Raw genomic sequence first — 15000 nt, 5'->3', positions numbered from 1 at the left:
CACTTACAAGCATGCAGACACACACGCGCGCACGCGCACACACACACCTGGTGATCTCTTGCTCGAGACGGGAGACATTGGGCACATAGAACATGACCCCGAAGTACAGCATGGGCTCGTTGCCGAATTTATCCAACTGCTTCTTCAGCGGCTTCTCCAACTCCACCCACCTTTGCACCTGAGCTTTAGAGTGAAACCACAGGCCGAAATAATGTGTCTGAGAAAGAGAGAGAGAAAGAAAGAGAAAGAGAGAGAAAGAGAGAGAGAGAGAGATCAGAAAAGCACTTCTTGGCATCTATATTTTCACTAACACATGTAATTTTCTGCTTAGGACTTAAGTAAAATAATACTATATCCAAAAAAGGACATTCATTGTCCCTTTCTGCACTCTTTGCAGTCTATCCTACAAAAACAGTTCTGTACATCATGTATACAGTGCAATGTCCACATTTACACATAATCTATGTTTACAAAAATGTGATTTAGTTCATTCTGATTATTTGACATAAAACAACTGCCACTGCAGTTACCCCGGCGGTCATGAACTTCAGGTGTGCAACATTGTACAAACACCACACACTGAACATAGCTATATGGAAAACTCTTGTGTAACCTATAAGGTAACAATATCTTTTCTTCCCTCTTGTTTCTGATATCACTATCACTGATTTTCACTGGGAGTAAATGATGAACATCATTCAAGAACCTTGTGGCCCCTCATGCTTAATGCAGTCACATGAAGAGGAGGCTGATGATGCTGTAAATTATTATTATTTTTTTTGCATTGCATATAATGTTTTCCAAAACTCCAACCTAAATACTGCAGCGAACATACTGGACTACGATCGGAAAAATAAAAAATGACTAGTCACATATTTACTATTTGTCACTCAAATGTCTGTTGAATGGCTGATATACTCCATACCCATATGTAACTGTCTACACATGGAATTCCACAGTCCAAGCCCTAATTTCTAATTCACTTTTGCAATTTACAACGTACAATTTTGTGTAAACACACTGACACTTAAAAGTAATGGCTTGCTCGTTAACTAACTAAATCGGCACGTGAATTTCTTTAAAGCTGCTTTAAAAGAACTACATGGCATTGATTTTTGTATGTAGCCTGACACTAATCATTATGTGATGATAATGAGGCTCTGAGAGCTCTTACGTGTTTCTATTCATGTATTCGCCCATCCTCAGATCCAGTTCTGCAGACTCTCATTGACTTGCGCAGGGAAACACACCTGGCAACAATGTGCTGGCGCATTCTGTTGTGCAAGGTCGCATACCAATCTGACGGACATGTTTGCTCCTGTTTGACGGGCGTATTGGACACATCGCGAGCGGACGGGGATGTGTTTTAGATATTAGTTCTGTAGATATCACTGACTAGAAGATAATCATAATGATGGATGCCACATTGCTTGATTGCAGCTACTAGAGGCGTTGTTAATTTGAATAATAACAAAGTCTTAATAGTAACACCGCATTAAAACTGCCTTTAACACATTCCATGTATATCTTTGCAATAATGTTTATAAAAAATGTTTACAATTTGGTGTAAATTTGCATGACTCAACCTGAATGACTCTTATATTTTATGATGCAATAATATGTGCTGTCTTAAATACTAACTCATACACTCATGCTCACCTTTAGGAGCCACAAGTTAAAACGAACTCTCCTAATATGCTATATCACTAAATAACACATTTTTGCTCTGTTTTATTGTGTATACATAAATGCTGAAAATTATAGATGTTTTATTTTATACTAAAACATTAATTCAATATGTATAAAAAAGGCATTTAAGACATACTGTAAATATTTTGACAACATTAACCAACCACCACGACCATGAGAAATGCCAAATAAACTTTTAAATAATTAAGTTTAAATAATTACAAATACATTTACTACTGTATATTTTACCTGGTAGATAGTGTTCTTAAAGAGCTCTTTTATAAACAGACATACTGTATCTAAATAATTGCTAGTTTTAATTTAAAAACCTGAGGTAAAGTTTTAAATGGACAAACGGTTCTTTCAAAATTACTTCACTGGGTTACTTTTAAACTGAATTGAAAATAAAGCCTAAATAATATTGTGGACACACCTATCCTTACACAACATATAATTCATATACAACATGTAATCATACAATAACGCCTAAAGTTCTCTGACAGTCATGATGAATGAATCTGGTTACTAATATGCGAATAAATCCAGAAGCAAATGCATCTAAATCCAGTCAGATCCAGATAACTCAATATTTTTCAGCAAAGTGTGTGTGTGTGTGTGCGTGTGTAAATGTGTAAGTGTGTGGGATCCCTGGAGGCAAAAGCTGTGCTCTTCATCAACACACCTCAAATTAACTACATTTGATCTGATGTCATCAAAAGCAAACACACACAGACACACACACACATGCAGAACTATGTTCTTGGCACAATTATACATAGCATTAAAAATGTTGTGTTCTGAATCACTTTTAAGTATTAAAATAACAGAATCACTTTAGCAAAGTTTAGGTTTCACTGTTAGGTTTTAGGTTTCAATAAGGAATTTAGTGAATAATTTAATGTATTAAGATAAATACGTAAGTGTCTTGATGACATTCTTAGCTGTTGGCGGCAAAAATACTGCAGATGCCAAAATATAACAGATTACAAAGATTTATGAATATGAAATCAATCCTGTTAGGTTAGCACAGCTTCACCAGTTGGACCAGTGTGAGGTGTGAATATTTAGAAAAACAATTGAATAGAATTCTGTTATTGTTAACATTATGACTGATAAAGGTCATTTCTGGAATGTGGTGTTGTGAGTTAGTTACAGTATTTATTTAGGTAACATTAAAAAACAAGAGAATTACTGAAAAAATCACTTCAGGGGTCATGTCAGTTTCATGTGCTAACTAGCATTACCTCAAAAAAATACATACATAAATATTACTTAAACAGTTTTCCACAAATCTTGTTGCTTTTCACACTGGTAGCAGAATTAACTGTAAAATATTTAAATAATAATAATAATAATAATAAATCCTAATATTTAAGAAATTTGTCATCTTTTTCTTTATGTTTAAATCCAGTTTAAATATTACTTTACTACAAAAGCTCACATCAGTAATTCTGTTTTGTTTTTGCTAGTATGCTAGCTAGCTAGCATTAAGAGTTACACCTGTAAAACTTGAGGTAATCAGTCAGTTTTCTTTAAAATACTGTATGTAAAAATAATTATTCAGGAATTTTGTCAGTTTTGCTTTTCTAGCTTTTCCTTATTTTTATTATTATTATTATTATTATTATTATTATTATTATTATTTTGCTATTGCTAACAAATTCTCTGACAGGAGTTTTGTCAGTTTAGTTTGCCATACATCACTAACAAATTTTCTTAAGGAATTCTGTCAGTTTTGTGTACCACAGTTAAACTGTCCGTGATTTTATTTATTTATATATCTTTTATTCATAGCTTACAAATTATCTTTAGAAACTCTGTGACATACAGAGTTTAGTTTGACATAGCAAAACAAATTATTCTTCAGGAATTCTGTCAGGGTTGTTTAACATAGCTTAAACATTCTTTTTAGGAATTCTGTCAGCTTTGTTGTTCTGAATGAACAGAAAAAGACATGTATAAATATAACACCAAAAGTCACTTAATAAGGTAACTTTATAAATATTTAAATACCCAGAAATCATGTTAGTTCATGGATCACTAACCAGTTAGCTAAAACCATATGTACTTTATAGTACATACTGTATGTATCTATTAAGGCTGATGAAATTCTTCCTCCTACTTTAAGACTTTACATATCCTCCACATGTGGTCTTAAAGGCTCGAGTAACGACTAATTCACACCACACACATTTTTGAAGTGTTCATTCGACATGAGTCAGTGAGAATTAAGCTTCTATTTTTAACCTGCACTGGCTGTGTTAAAGGGGCATAAAACTCGACCTCGGTCATCATGCTGCCTTTATTTTCTTTCTTCTTTCATCTTTATTTTCTTTTCATTCATGTATGCATGAGTGGAGTGTAAACTCCTGGAAATCCAATGATCCATCCAGTAATTCATTAACACAGACAGGATGCTGTAGGCTACAGTTTAGCAGTTTAAGTTGACATTTATAAACTTTGCATTACTTTAAAATGATCCAATTTTCTTACACTTTTAAAATAGTTGCCTTGTGCATAGAAATTGTAACACGCCATGTATACACACCAAATAAACAGCCTACAATGTAATAATGTCTTACAGAAATGTGTAACTAGTTAGCTGTTTCCTATCCTCCTACTCAGGAAAACTTTCTAAGACATCGGATTACACATTACTGGTGCAATCTATTGGATAATGATCGCAATAAAAAAAAAAAAGGCTTGTGAAAATAACTTTCCACCTTCTATTAGCAACATAATCACTTCCTGGCACACAAAGTAGTCATAAACCAGTCCAGCTCCTCAAAGTCTTTTGCTGCTGCCAGAGAGCTTCTCCCAAAAGAAAAAAAAAAAAAAACCTTCAAAGAACAACGATCACAGTGAGTTCAACAAGAGTCGCCGCTGGCTATGCTGCGGCCTCCAGTGCTGGTACCGGCTGGTTACTTTTGTGAAGAAGAAAATAAAAAAAAGGTGTGGGAACAAGTTATGGTAATTTTTCCTGACAAATTATCTACAGTCAACTAATTCTTTATTTTGTTTAGGTATTTTATTAATTCTGCTGTACTACTGTATATTATACATTCTTACATGTACTGTACATGAGTAGACGATGTGAGTAAGTAGACGATGTGAGTGTGTGTGTCAGTGTACTTTATAAGTGGTTCAGATCAGTAGAGGTCATGTGGCCCATGATGCCGTGGAAGAGCACAGGAGATGTCAAGGAGCTGCAGACTTACGACACTGGGCATGGTTGAGAAATTTCATAACAAGGTAAGGATACGCTCACAGACTACACACACACACACATAAAATCTAAACATCCACTCTACACTACGGACATATTTATATAAAGCTGACTGATGACCGTATACTGATGGCACGCATGCACAGAAAAGCAAGCATTACTCCGAGCACATTCAACACATCAGGGAATCTGAGCTGCTCTTCTTAAGTAGCCCAGAGCGACAATGTCACCATGAACCCATGAAACACACACCATTTTAACTAGCTTTGTTATACAACATGAGTTCCAAAACCATCCCGCATAAAATGAGATATAGGGTCACCACAGAGTGCCTGGCACCAAAAACAACTTACTGTAAGACTTTAATTTAACCTGCAGGCTTGTTTCGATTTTATTTTACCAGAACTGTAGACTTTCTATATTTAATTATTCAATATTGTCTTTTACAATACTCTAGGTACTCGAGATGACTTTATACCCAATTCTAATGGGTTGCCTATATTAGATTTTTTTTTGACCGTCCATTTACCCGTTCTTTCAATTGTGACCCATATCTGATTCATGTGTTTACACTTGCCAGAAAATATGAAACCTCGCTTATAAAAGTGACAACTACATTATCACAGAATTGTGCTATTTAATAGGCCAGTTTTGGACTTGTAATATATGAATAAAGCAAATTTAACTTTGAATGTATAATATGTGTAATAAGCTTTTTACGACTGACATATTTTTGCCTAGCCTCTACAGTACAGGATGGTTCAATTCGACTATTACTGCATTTATTATTATGTTCTTTCACCTCCTTGTACTTAGATTTAAGGAAAAATTTTTGGCTGACACCGGAGCCAGAAACGTTTGTAGCCAAGCTCAGTTATCGCAGCCGAAATATCCTCCTAAACAGATTACTTTCAATATAAGCCTTTAATTTTATCTTGAACACACTTCTCCCCACAGCGTGAGAAGGCAGGTAACTTCAGCTATCGACCACTGCCCCGCATTTTCCTCCTAAATGTCACCTGTGATCTTATCATTTACCGCTTCCACACGTGCTTCCACCTGAGAACAACATTAAGTGATTAAACCAAAGAAGAAGTACGAAAATGTCACACTTTTAATGCCATACATAATGTAATGCCTCAGAAAATCCGATCTGCCTGTTGGCACATATCTGATTTATTTCCACATATGAAGGCCTGAAACCTCTACTGTAAATATCTGAATGCATGCGTTTTTCCCCTCCGTTTACACGGTCATGGAACATATCCGGTATATGTCACATATAAGCAGAAAATAGGAATTGGGTCACATTTAACTGAGGCCTAAGTGCTCACATTTTGAACATGTTTTTCCTGAGTTTGTGTAGTTTCCCTCTAGTTTCTTTCCATTTTAAATAGTTTATAGGTCAACTGGCTGTGCTAAAATGCATTGCAGTAATTGGATTATGACCATACCACATGTGTTACATCACCGCTTGTGCTTGTGTCTTGATTATGCAGCACATTTTGACGCGTTTTCTTACCTCTCTCAGTTCGAGACGCTGAGCGACTGCTTCTAAACACTCTTGGCCAGTCCCCTCCACAGACAGCGTGCACTCGATCATGTGATTGTCCAGCAGTTGGATCCGAGTCACAAAGCAGTTCTTGCTCAGGACATTGTAGCGCCTCGTACGAGGCAGCTTCAGAAGCCTGAAAGGCATGGCTGGGCAGGGTCACACCAAGGACAGGGCAGGTCAAAAGAATGCTGCAGGGGGTCTATGCTGTCTGTTCGGCCCAGGGATGGACACACCCCCCAGTGAAGAAGTGCACTCTGAGAAGGTGCAGTCCCATTCCGAGAGCAAGCTGAGGGGTGGACAGGAAGTGGGATCTTGAGAGCTGCAGAGAGACATGGAAATAGACAATGTTACTATATGTAAATAAAAAAAAAACAATGTCTGGGTTTGAAAATCTTTTATATCTTTTTTTTTGGCTAGCTTCAATTTAGATCCTGCGAATCAACATTAATCGAAACTACATAATACATAGCCATGTACTTATAAAATACACACTTACAGCGCAAATTATGAATGAGACATTTCTCTCTCTCTCTCTCTCTCACTCTCTCTTCACATCTTTTGAAGTACACTACATAAAACAGGCAGGCTGAAGGCTCCTTTGAAGTGAAGCGCATGTATACTGTTTCTAAAGGGTGAGCTTCACCCCACAACCTCTCAACATCTCTCTCTTTCTATCTCTCTCTCTCTCTCTCTCTCTGTTTCCCTTTATTCCTATAAATATTGTGCATAGATTTGCTAAATGCTGCCACAACTGGTTTATAGTCCTTGAGGTTCAAAGCACAAAGTGGAGAGAGGCTGATAGATAAAAAGGAAAGAAAGAAGAGAAGAGAAGAGAAAAGAAAAAGAAGAGAAGAGAGGAGAAGAATGTGTCAGTGCTTGTCTGGGTGGTAATGGTGGGGTGCAGATAGGCAGCCTGGATCACAGCCCAGATTCCAATCTCTCCTCTCCCTGGAACAACACAGCACACCTGACACTAGAATGCCCAGGGGAACTTTGTGTGTGACTGTATGTAGCAATACAGGAAGGCGAGACGGGAAACGTAACAACACGTAATGTAACATTAAAAAAAGGCAATAAAAAAAAAATCAAACAAGCTAAACACTTGCTCCAAGCACCAAGCTTATTACCCTTGGCCTCGCTTTCAGGACTTGCTATAGATACAGGTATCTCAGGAGTTGTTTATAACTTCTCATCAGGACTTGCTCCATGTGGCCTCCCCTATGTCAGGTCTTGCCATATGTAAGATACAGTATGTACCCAATATCATGCACCAGCAGAAGTTCCTACCCTATGACTCACTTTAGATAAGTTAGATAAGGTCCTCACTATTCCACACCCTCTTGCGGACTCCCAAATCCCAGATTTAGTTTCCCTGTTAAATTATACTGTATGGTACATGTATAGGTAATTTTTAACCAGGTTTTCTGTCAAAAGAGTTTCTTACTACCTCGGTGTAGCTTATCCCACAGCCTGCAAAGTAAACCCAATACCTACTAGCCCTACCCCTAGACCGTTTAAGGCAACTTAGATAAGACTCACTTAAAACTCCTCATTGAAGGAGCAGGATATCCCAGGTAGCGATGGGAATCACCAGTCACGACCCGATACAATATTATCACGATACCTAGGTGCTGACTAGATTCTGTCAGTATCACAATGTTATAAATATCCCAATCCAATATTACATTTTCTGATTTTAGAACCTTGAATCTTTTTATTTTTTAAAAGTAGCAATGACTCTATAAAAAAGTTTTATACCTTTATTCAATTCACAACTGAGTAATTAAAACTAGCCCATTCCTTATAGTATTATTTTTCTCACTTAAAACTCAAGATCATCATTTTTACAATACAAACCAACTTCAAATACAGGACTTTAACAATCAACTTAAAACTAAATTAAACAAAAACTATATTTTTACTGAGCAACACGTATCTTTATCATCAGTCATACTCATTGTTTCTAAACTAACTTGAAAGCAAATGATTCAATCCTATCACATGGGATGCCAGTGTGTGAATAGTTTAGAGTGTGCCACCTGAAGAATGAAGTATATAAACAAACGGCAAAGTTTTACAGCCCCGAATGGCTCCGTAGTCTTGCAGTTATGAGCACGCAGTATTCTAACGCAGCTTCTAATGTGCTGCTTCTACTTAGTGCACATGGTGTTTTGAGAATGGTGTGAGTCTATAAAATGAGTAATTGAGACTGATTCGCACACAGTTTGAAGTTTGGAGAAAAGGGCCGATTAGGGACTTGGACTTTTTACCACGCCCAAATTTTGATAACGTAATGACATAAAAATTAGTATCTGTTGCACCACTCAGAAGCTCATGCACTCAAAGTAATCAGTCTGATGGTTGATCAAGCTAAAAAAACAGCCAAATCCAGGTACTGGCTGATCGACCTGTGCATCTCTATTATAAATGTAATCAATTATTACAAAAAACATTTTGGAGATAGTGTGGCGATACAAAAGAAACAATTTATAACTGAATTAATATCAATTTATAACCCCCCCTCACTGCCACCTCTAATCCCAGCCTTATTTCCTGATGGCTTAAGACAACCTCCCTTAGAGTTCCAGAGCTTTCCTGATACCCTCAGTGTGCTCTCAAACAAGACTAGCAGTGAGAGAACTCCTTACCTCAGGTCTTCCACCAACCAAGCACCCTAACTCCAGTATTCTCACTCAGAATGCAAGCCAGCTCCATACGAACTTTGACCCAGGTCCTTCTCAAATCCAGCCTGAATGTCCAGGACCTTTTCCTTACCCAATGACTTGCTCAGGGCTCCATAAATCAGGACGTCGAGCAAACTCCTTATCCGTTCAAGCTTCCTGACTGAACATCTGTACGGCTGACTTTCCCATCAGTGGCTGCCTAAAAGATATCCCGGGCTATTATAGTGCCCTGCGTCCATGTCCTTTTCTGCTACCTCAACCAATGCATTCATTTTGCAGCCACATTCTCACACAAACAGAGGTCTGGATAGAAAGGCTATCTGAGGTTTAGACAGCTATCGGTGCCATGTTTAGCTGACCTCGACGGGTCTTGTTTTCCTGCGGCAGGGAGAAAATGAGCAAAACAATAGAGCTGCCCTTTAACACAGCCGAAGCTCACCGCAATGGTTTCTCGATGCTCTGGTACCAGCACCAGGCTATTTGAAGCACATATAAACAGTAAGTGACTTGGAACTTTGTAATTTTGTGGTTGAGAAAACATAGCATAGAAATAGACCATGAGTGAGAGGCATACACACACACACACACACACATAGACACCCTCACACAGGTCATGAGCTTCTGGGTTTCTAACTGTGTCTGGAAAGCCAAGCCATTAACGCATGATTACACATGACACCGACTTTTTCTTCTGCACACAGCACAAAACAAACCCATAATCATATGCATATCAAGAATTAAATATACCTATAAGGATTTACTGTAGTTTCCACTACAAAATACCCAGACTTGCCAAGCGAGAGGCACACTACACATCCAAACATGCCTAATTAGACCAAACTGAGGTTATAATATGTGACTGCCTGCTGACAACATGTCTATGAATTTAACCAAGAAAACGAACATTAACATTTATGCAGATGTCAAAAGGACAATGCATGAAAATAGCACTAACTCGCGCAAGGTCCAGTCCATAAAAAAAAGTTAATACCCTTACATTATATTTAATGAGACGAACTTTCGGCCGTTGACCTATGACCCCAGGTATTGTACCGTCTTATTTCATTTCAATTTTTTCTGAGTGAACTATTACAAAAGAAAAATGTAAATCAAAATGATAAAATTACATGGATGGAAATCGCATCTAAGTTACAAGACGTTTGTGCAGCTTTAACATGACCCACAGTGCCAAGATGTCACACTTGAAAAGGCCTTTGAAAAGGAAGCAAACGACACATTCGCACTCTAAAAGACAATCTGTTCTTCCAGATGGATATTGTGGGGGTCTTGGAAGAATTTCTGCAGCACAGAGAGCATCTTGTTTCTCAATTTCTTTTTTCTTTTTCTGAACTACACAGAAGGCATAGATAAAAGGCGCGCACACACACACACACACACACACACACACACACACACACACACTTTCAGTGGTGCAGTTGAGTTCACACCTGCTGCTCATGTCTGAACTCCTACACTGTACTGTGTGATGGTTAAAATGTGTGTGTTTGTGTGTGTGTGTGTGTTGCCGGAGTGTTTACCATGCTACACTTTGTTTTGCATATTTCGGCTACAACAAACAAAACAACCAATTTGCAAACATAATTTTTATGTGAGTTTACATGTTTCTGATAAACATGATTTTTTTATAGCAGTATATTTATCTGACAGTAGTCGCAGGTCCATGCTAAAGGGACAGTTTGTGTTTTTTCCAGGCCTGTGTTAAATAAAAAATGACATGCATATAAGTACTGTATATTACAGCAGACGTTGTTTGTAATACATTTTTGTGGCCTGGACACCGACTTGTCACCCTAAATGCAAGTACAATGTAAGAAAGTGGGGCCAAATTCCACAACACTCGTTCCATGTTAAATGCATTCCAAGGATCCAAAGCTTTTATGAAGCAACCCTGAACTAAATTGAGTTGCATCTTTTAAAGTTAAGCCGTATTTAGTACTAATGTATCTCTTTTTTTCCCCCAGAACTAGGTGTATGGCTAAAAGAACAGTAAAAGGGGGGAAAGAAAAGAGGTAAACTTGTACTAACTGCACAGTACATATGAAAGACATCAACTCGATTTAGCTCAGTGGGACTACAAAAGCTTCATTTGAGTCTTAGATGACTTTTTTTACTTTTGAACTTTAGATTTTTATTTTTGGATGGACAGTGTGTTGTGTAATTTGCCCCCGGTTACTTATAGTGTAACTTATAACAACCAAGACCTAAGATAATGTACTTATATGTACTTCAATTTTTATTTAAGAAAATATTTCATTAAGAAGCCAAGCTATCTGTTGAAGCACTCGTTCTAATATGCTTCTATACTAAGAGCGTAATCATGAGGAATTTGTATAGTGAATGCTCTGCATGATCTAAAGCTGAAGAGAGTACATTCCTGTCATTCAGGAAATACACAGTTGACATGAGGACAAGCTTTTATTGAAGAAAAAAATAATCGAGTTTTCTGTGAGATGATGTAGCACTTAATAAGTTTTCCACAAAGTTAACGGTTTACTCTGCAACATAAATGCTTTTCAGGATATTTTTAATAATGATAAAGAAAAGCCATAATTATTTATTTATTTATTTTTACATTGTTTTTATAATTTTTATTGTTATTTTTTTAAACATCTTTTTTTCCTTCCCTTTTTGAGATTTTAAGTGAACCCACACACACGGCATGGTTCCTGGGGTTGTTTGTCTACTTCTTCTCCTTCGTCTATAATATATTTCTGGTTAAATACAGAAGTTGGAATCTCTAACATGAAATCATTTCAATCGGATTGTACAGTAGAAATATCATCCATGTAAACAAAGTCAAAATGAGAATATGTTTCTGGACAGATCGGCAAGCAAGTTGGTTAAAGGGCAAGCGAGGCATGGGAATTGCATTATGTCCGCGCAATAGCGCATAAATATCAAAATTGCAATCTGGACCGGTGCAAATATTTAATCACAAAAGACTCGCAATTTATTACAGGCAAAATACACATAGTAAAGAATTTATGTAGAGTATGTCAATAATGTAAGATTTTTTTTTGTAATATATCATTTTAAATTGATAAATAAATATGTAAATATTGGCACACATTGTCTTAACAAGATTACGTGTCCAGTACTTGATAAATACATTGTATTGTACATTTGTGCATAAATATTTGGACAAATATTTAATGTTTTGAAATCAAATCATGCAGACCTAACTTAGGTGTATTAATGTCAACGTTCGATCTCCGTGTCAGTGTGTAAACTGAGGACGTTTTTTACAGACAGGTCCATCTCAAAGTGGATAAGAGCTTAACTTGTGCAACGGCTAAACTTAGAACATATTCATTAAATGCGCTTTTTAAAATTGTGTAAAATATCTTCGTCAGAACAACATCTGACTAAAAAACAATATGAACACATGTACATCGTGAACCTTGACATTTTCATTTCATTTATCCCATTTTAAAGCTTTAAAAGTTAAAACGACCAAATAAAGAAAATCGAATCCTAACTGTTTTACATGCAAAAGAAACATTTTGTAAAATAATAATAAAAAAAATCCTGATACAGAAGGGGAAAAAAGGAGTGGGGCTGTAAGCAGGAAAAAAAGCTCATTCGGACGGCCCTGATTAAATAAAGGAAACAAATCTCTCATGGAACATTGCTGGGTCTGTGCGTCTCTCTCTGTTATCAGTCCAGCGCACATGGAGAGGTAGAGGAGTGTGTGGGATAACACTAACACAGGAGCATGTGACCATCCCATGGCTCTGTTTTTTCTTTCATGCTCCTCCTCTTGTCTCTCTCATACGCACACACACACACACCAAGTGCTATATATATATATATATATATATATATATATATAGATAGATAGATAGATAGGATCATATAACACCATTTTTCATAATACTTAATGCTTCTTATCTTTATTCGATTAAATACACGATTTCATGCCCTTTTATGTTTTAGTGTCCGTTACTTTTTAAAATTTTAATCTTTCAACAGTCTTAACTGTCATTCGGTGTATGTTCATATAAAAAGACATAAATCTGCGAAATGCAAAAAAAAAGGCAAAAGTGTTAAAATATTGCAACATGTGTTTGACATGGTTACGGACACTACAGATTTTTTGCTTTTTAAGATTTAACCGTACCCCGGAATGCTTTAATGTTAGCAACACCTTTTATAAGTCATATGCTTCTAGAAGGTTACACCATTTTTAGTATCAATACTCATAAAGAAATATGAATAATTTGCATTTTAAATGATTATAGTTTGAAGCTAGACAGTATAACGCTGAAAAATCGCATTTTTGTAGCACATATAAAATCATCTCTCCAAAACGGCTAAAGGTAGCAACTTGAAATTTTTAGGTAAGCGAGATCTGTCAGTTTCGTGTTGCATAAACTTCAGAAGTAGCTTTTTTGACCCACACAATTTCTGTATTATATGTATAACATAAAAAAATTTGCACTAATACTGTGTTTTTTTGGCAGTTAATAAAACTAATGAAGTTGGTATAGTGTAAGATTTTTCTTGTTAGATTGAATGAATACTCTATGATTTTTCAACCAGCTCTTTACAAATTCCGCAAATTTTACTGCACTGAAAAATTAACAGAAAGCCTGCCTTATCAAAAAGAATGCAAGGCAGGCGTTGACTTTGGCCAATTCTGTCTCATATAATGAAAATAATTTAAAGCAACTTTGATGTCTAGCCCTAAAATATTAAGATATGAATTTGTATTCATGCTGTTGATGCTAAAATGTTGAAATTGATAAAAATTTTATGAAATTCAACACCAGCCCTTTAAACGTATGACCGCTGCTACAGTTAAACATGTTTCTGTTCCTCTGTCATTAAAAGAGTAAACAGAGTCTGACCTGTTGATTATTCCTTCAATTCTTCTTTAATTTTTTACGGAAACATACATTTTTTTTCATTCCGTTATTAATTTTTTTTACGTTTAACATGTATAAAATTATCCAGCTATGTGTCTCTCTTAAAAATGTTCTGCTGTCGTTGTGATTGTTGTCATGAGTCACGTCTCATGCTGAAAACTCTGACCTTACACTCTAAACTTCAGAAGTTGGCTTCCACAACAGAACTTTTGCTGTATGGACCATTTGTCCTTCTGGAGATTTGTAAATTTTAATTTGTGGGGTCACGACCCTTAACTTGGGAACGTGAGACATGTTGAAATAAAAAGATAATGCATGCATAGGAATTGCAAAAACACTAATAATCCCTATCCCTAAACACACACACACACACACACACACACACACACACACACACACACACGTAACCACTGAAAGAGCCAGCACTGTGTATTTGCATGTCCCACACAAAAGGAGGATCATTATTAGCTGAGCCTTGTCAACACTTCGCTCTTCTTCTATGAATTCCACTCAGGTGTAAACAGAGTTGTACCCAGGACACACACCCGGATAGATACATGGGCACACACACAAACACACACGCGTAGCGCGCACACGGTCTGAGCAGTGACTGACAGACCGATGAGCCAAACAGGCGCAGAGTTAAGTGGAGGCTGATAGATCTAAAGCTCTGCTCTTAGCCGCGGCGGAGAGCGTGCACGTCGCAACACGTTCCTGAATGTGTGTTGTGTCACGGAGAGAAGGCCGAGCTTAAAAACAACCTCTGAACCAGGTGTGTATCTTCACAAGTGTGGCGATAGATTGTCGGTGAAAACTGGGTAGGGGGGAGAAACTGAGCCGAACTTATATGTAAAGGTAACAGTCTGATGGGTTATGATCATAAAAACATCTCTTCTTCAGTCAATAAAAATCCTAAATTTATTCTTTCTTTTACTTTTGCTGGTTCTTCTCTCCTTT

At 36.8% G+C, this 15000-nt stretch overlaps 1 protein-coding gene across 1 annotated transcript in view; it reads right to left on the bottom strand.

Moving 5' to 3' along the window:
* LOC128508981 (tyrosine-protein phosphatase non-receptor type 14-like) overlaps window positions 1–15000 on the bottom strand; it is a 45536-nt gene that overhangs the window by 22593 nt on the left and 7943 nt on the right. Inside the window, exons 2-3 of the mRNA XM_053480485.1 lie at window positions 6438–6789; window positions 48–217 (exon numbers count right to left, since the gene is read on the bottom strand). Of these exons, the coding sequence (XP_053336460.1) occupies window positions 48–217; window positions 6438–6614 (347 nt within the window). The 5' untranslated portion in view covers window positions 6615–6789. The remainder of the gene's footprint in view (window positions 1–47; window positions 218–6437; window positions 6790–15000) is intronic.

Source organism: Clarias gariepinus, chromosome 2, assembly GCF_024256425.1.
Source record: "Clarias gariepinus isolate MV-2021 ecotype Netherlands chromosome 2, CGAR_prim_01v2, whole genome shotgun sequence".
Taxonomy (NCBI): domain Eukaryota; kingdom Metazoa; phylum Chordata; class Actinopteri; order Siluriformes; family Clariidae; genus Clarias; species Clarias gariepinus.
This window is presented reverse-complemented; position numbering and strand designations above follow the sequence as displayed.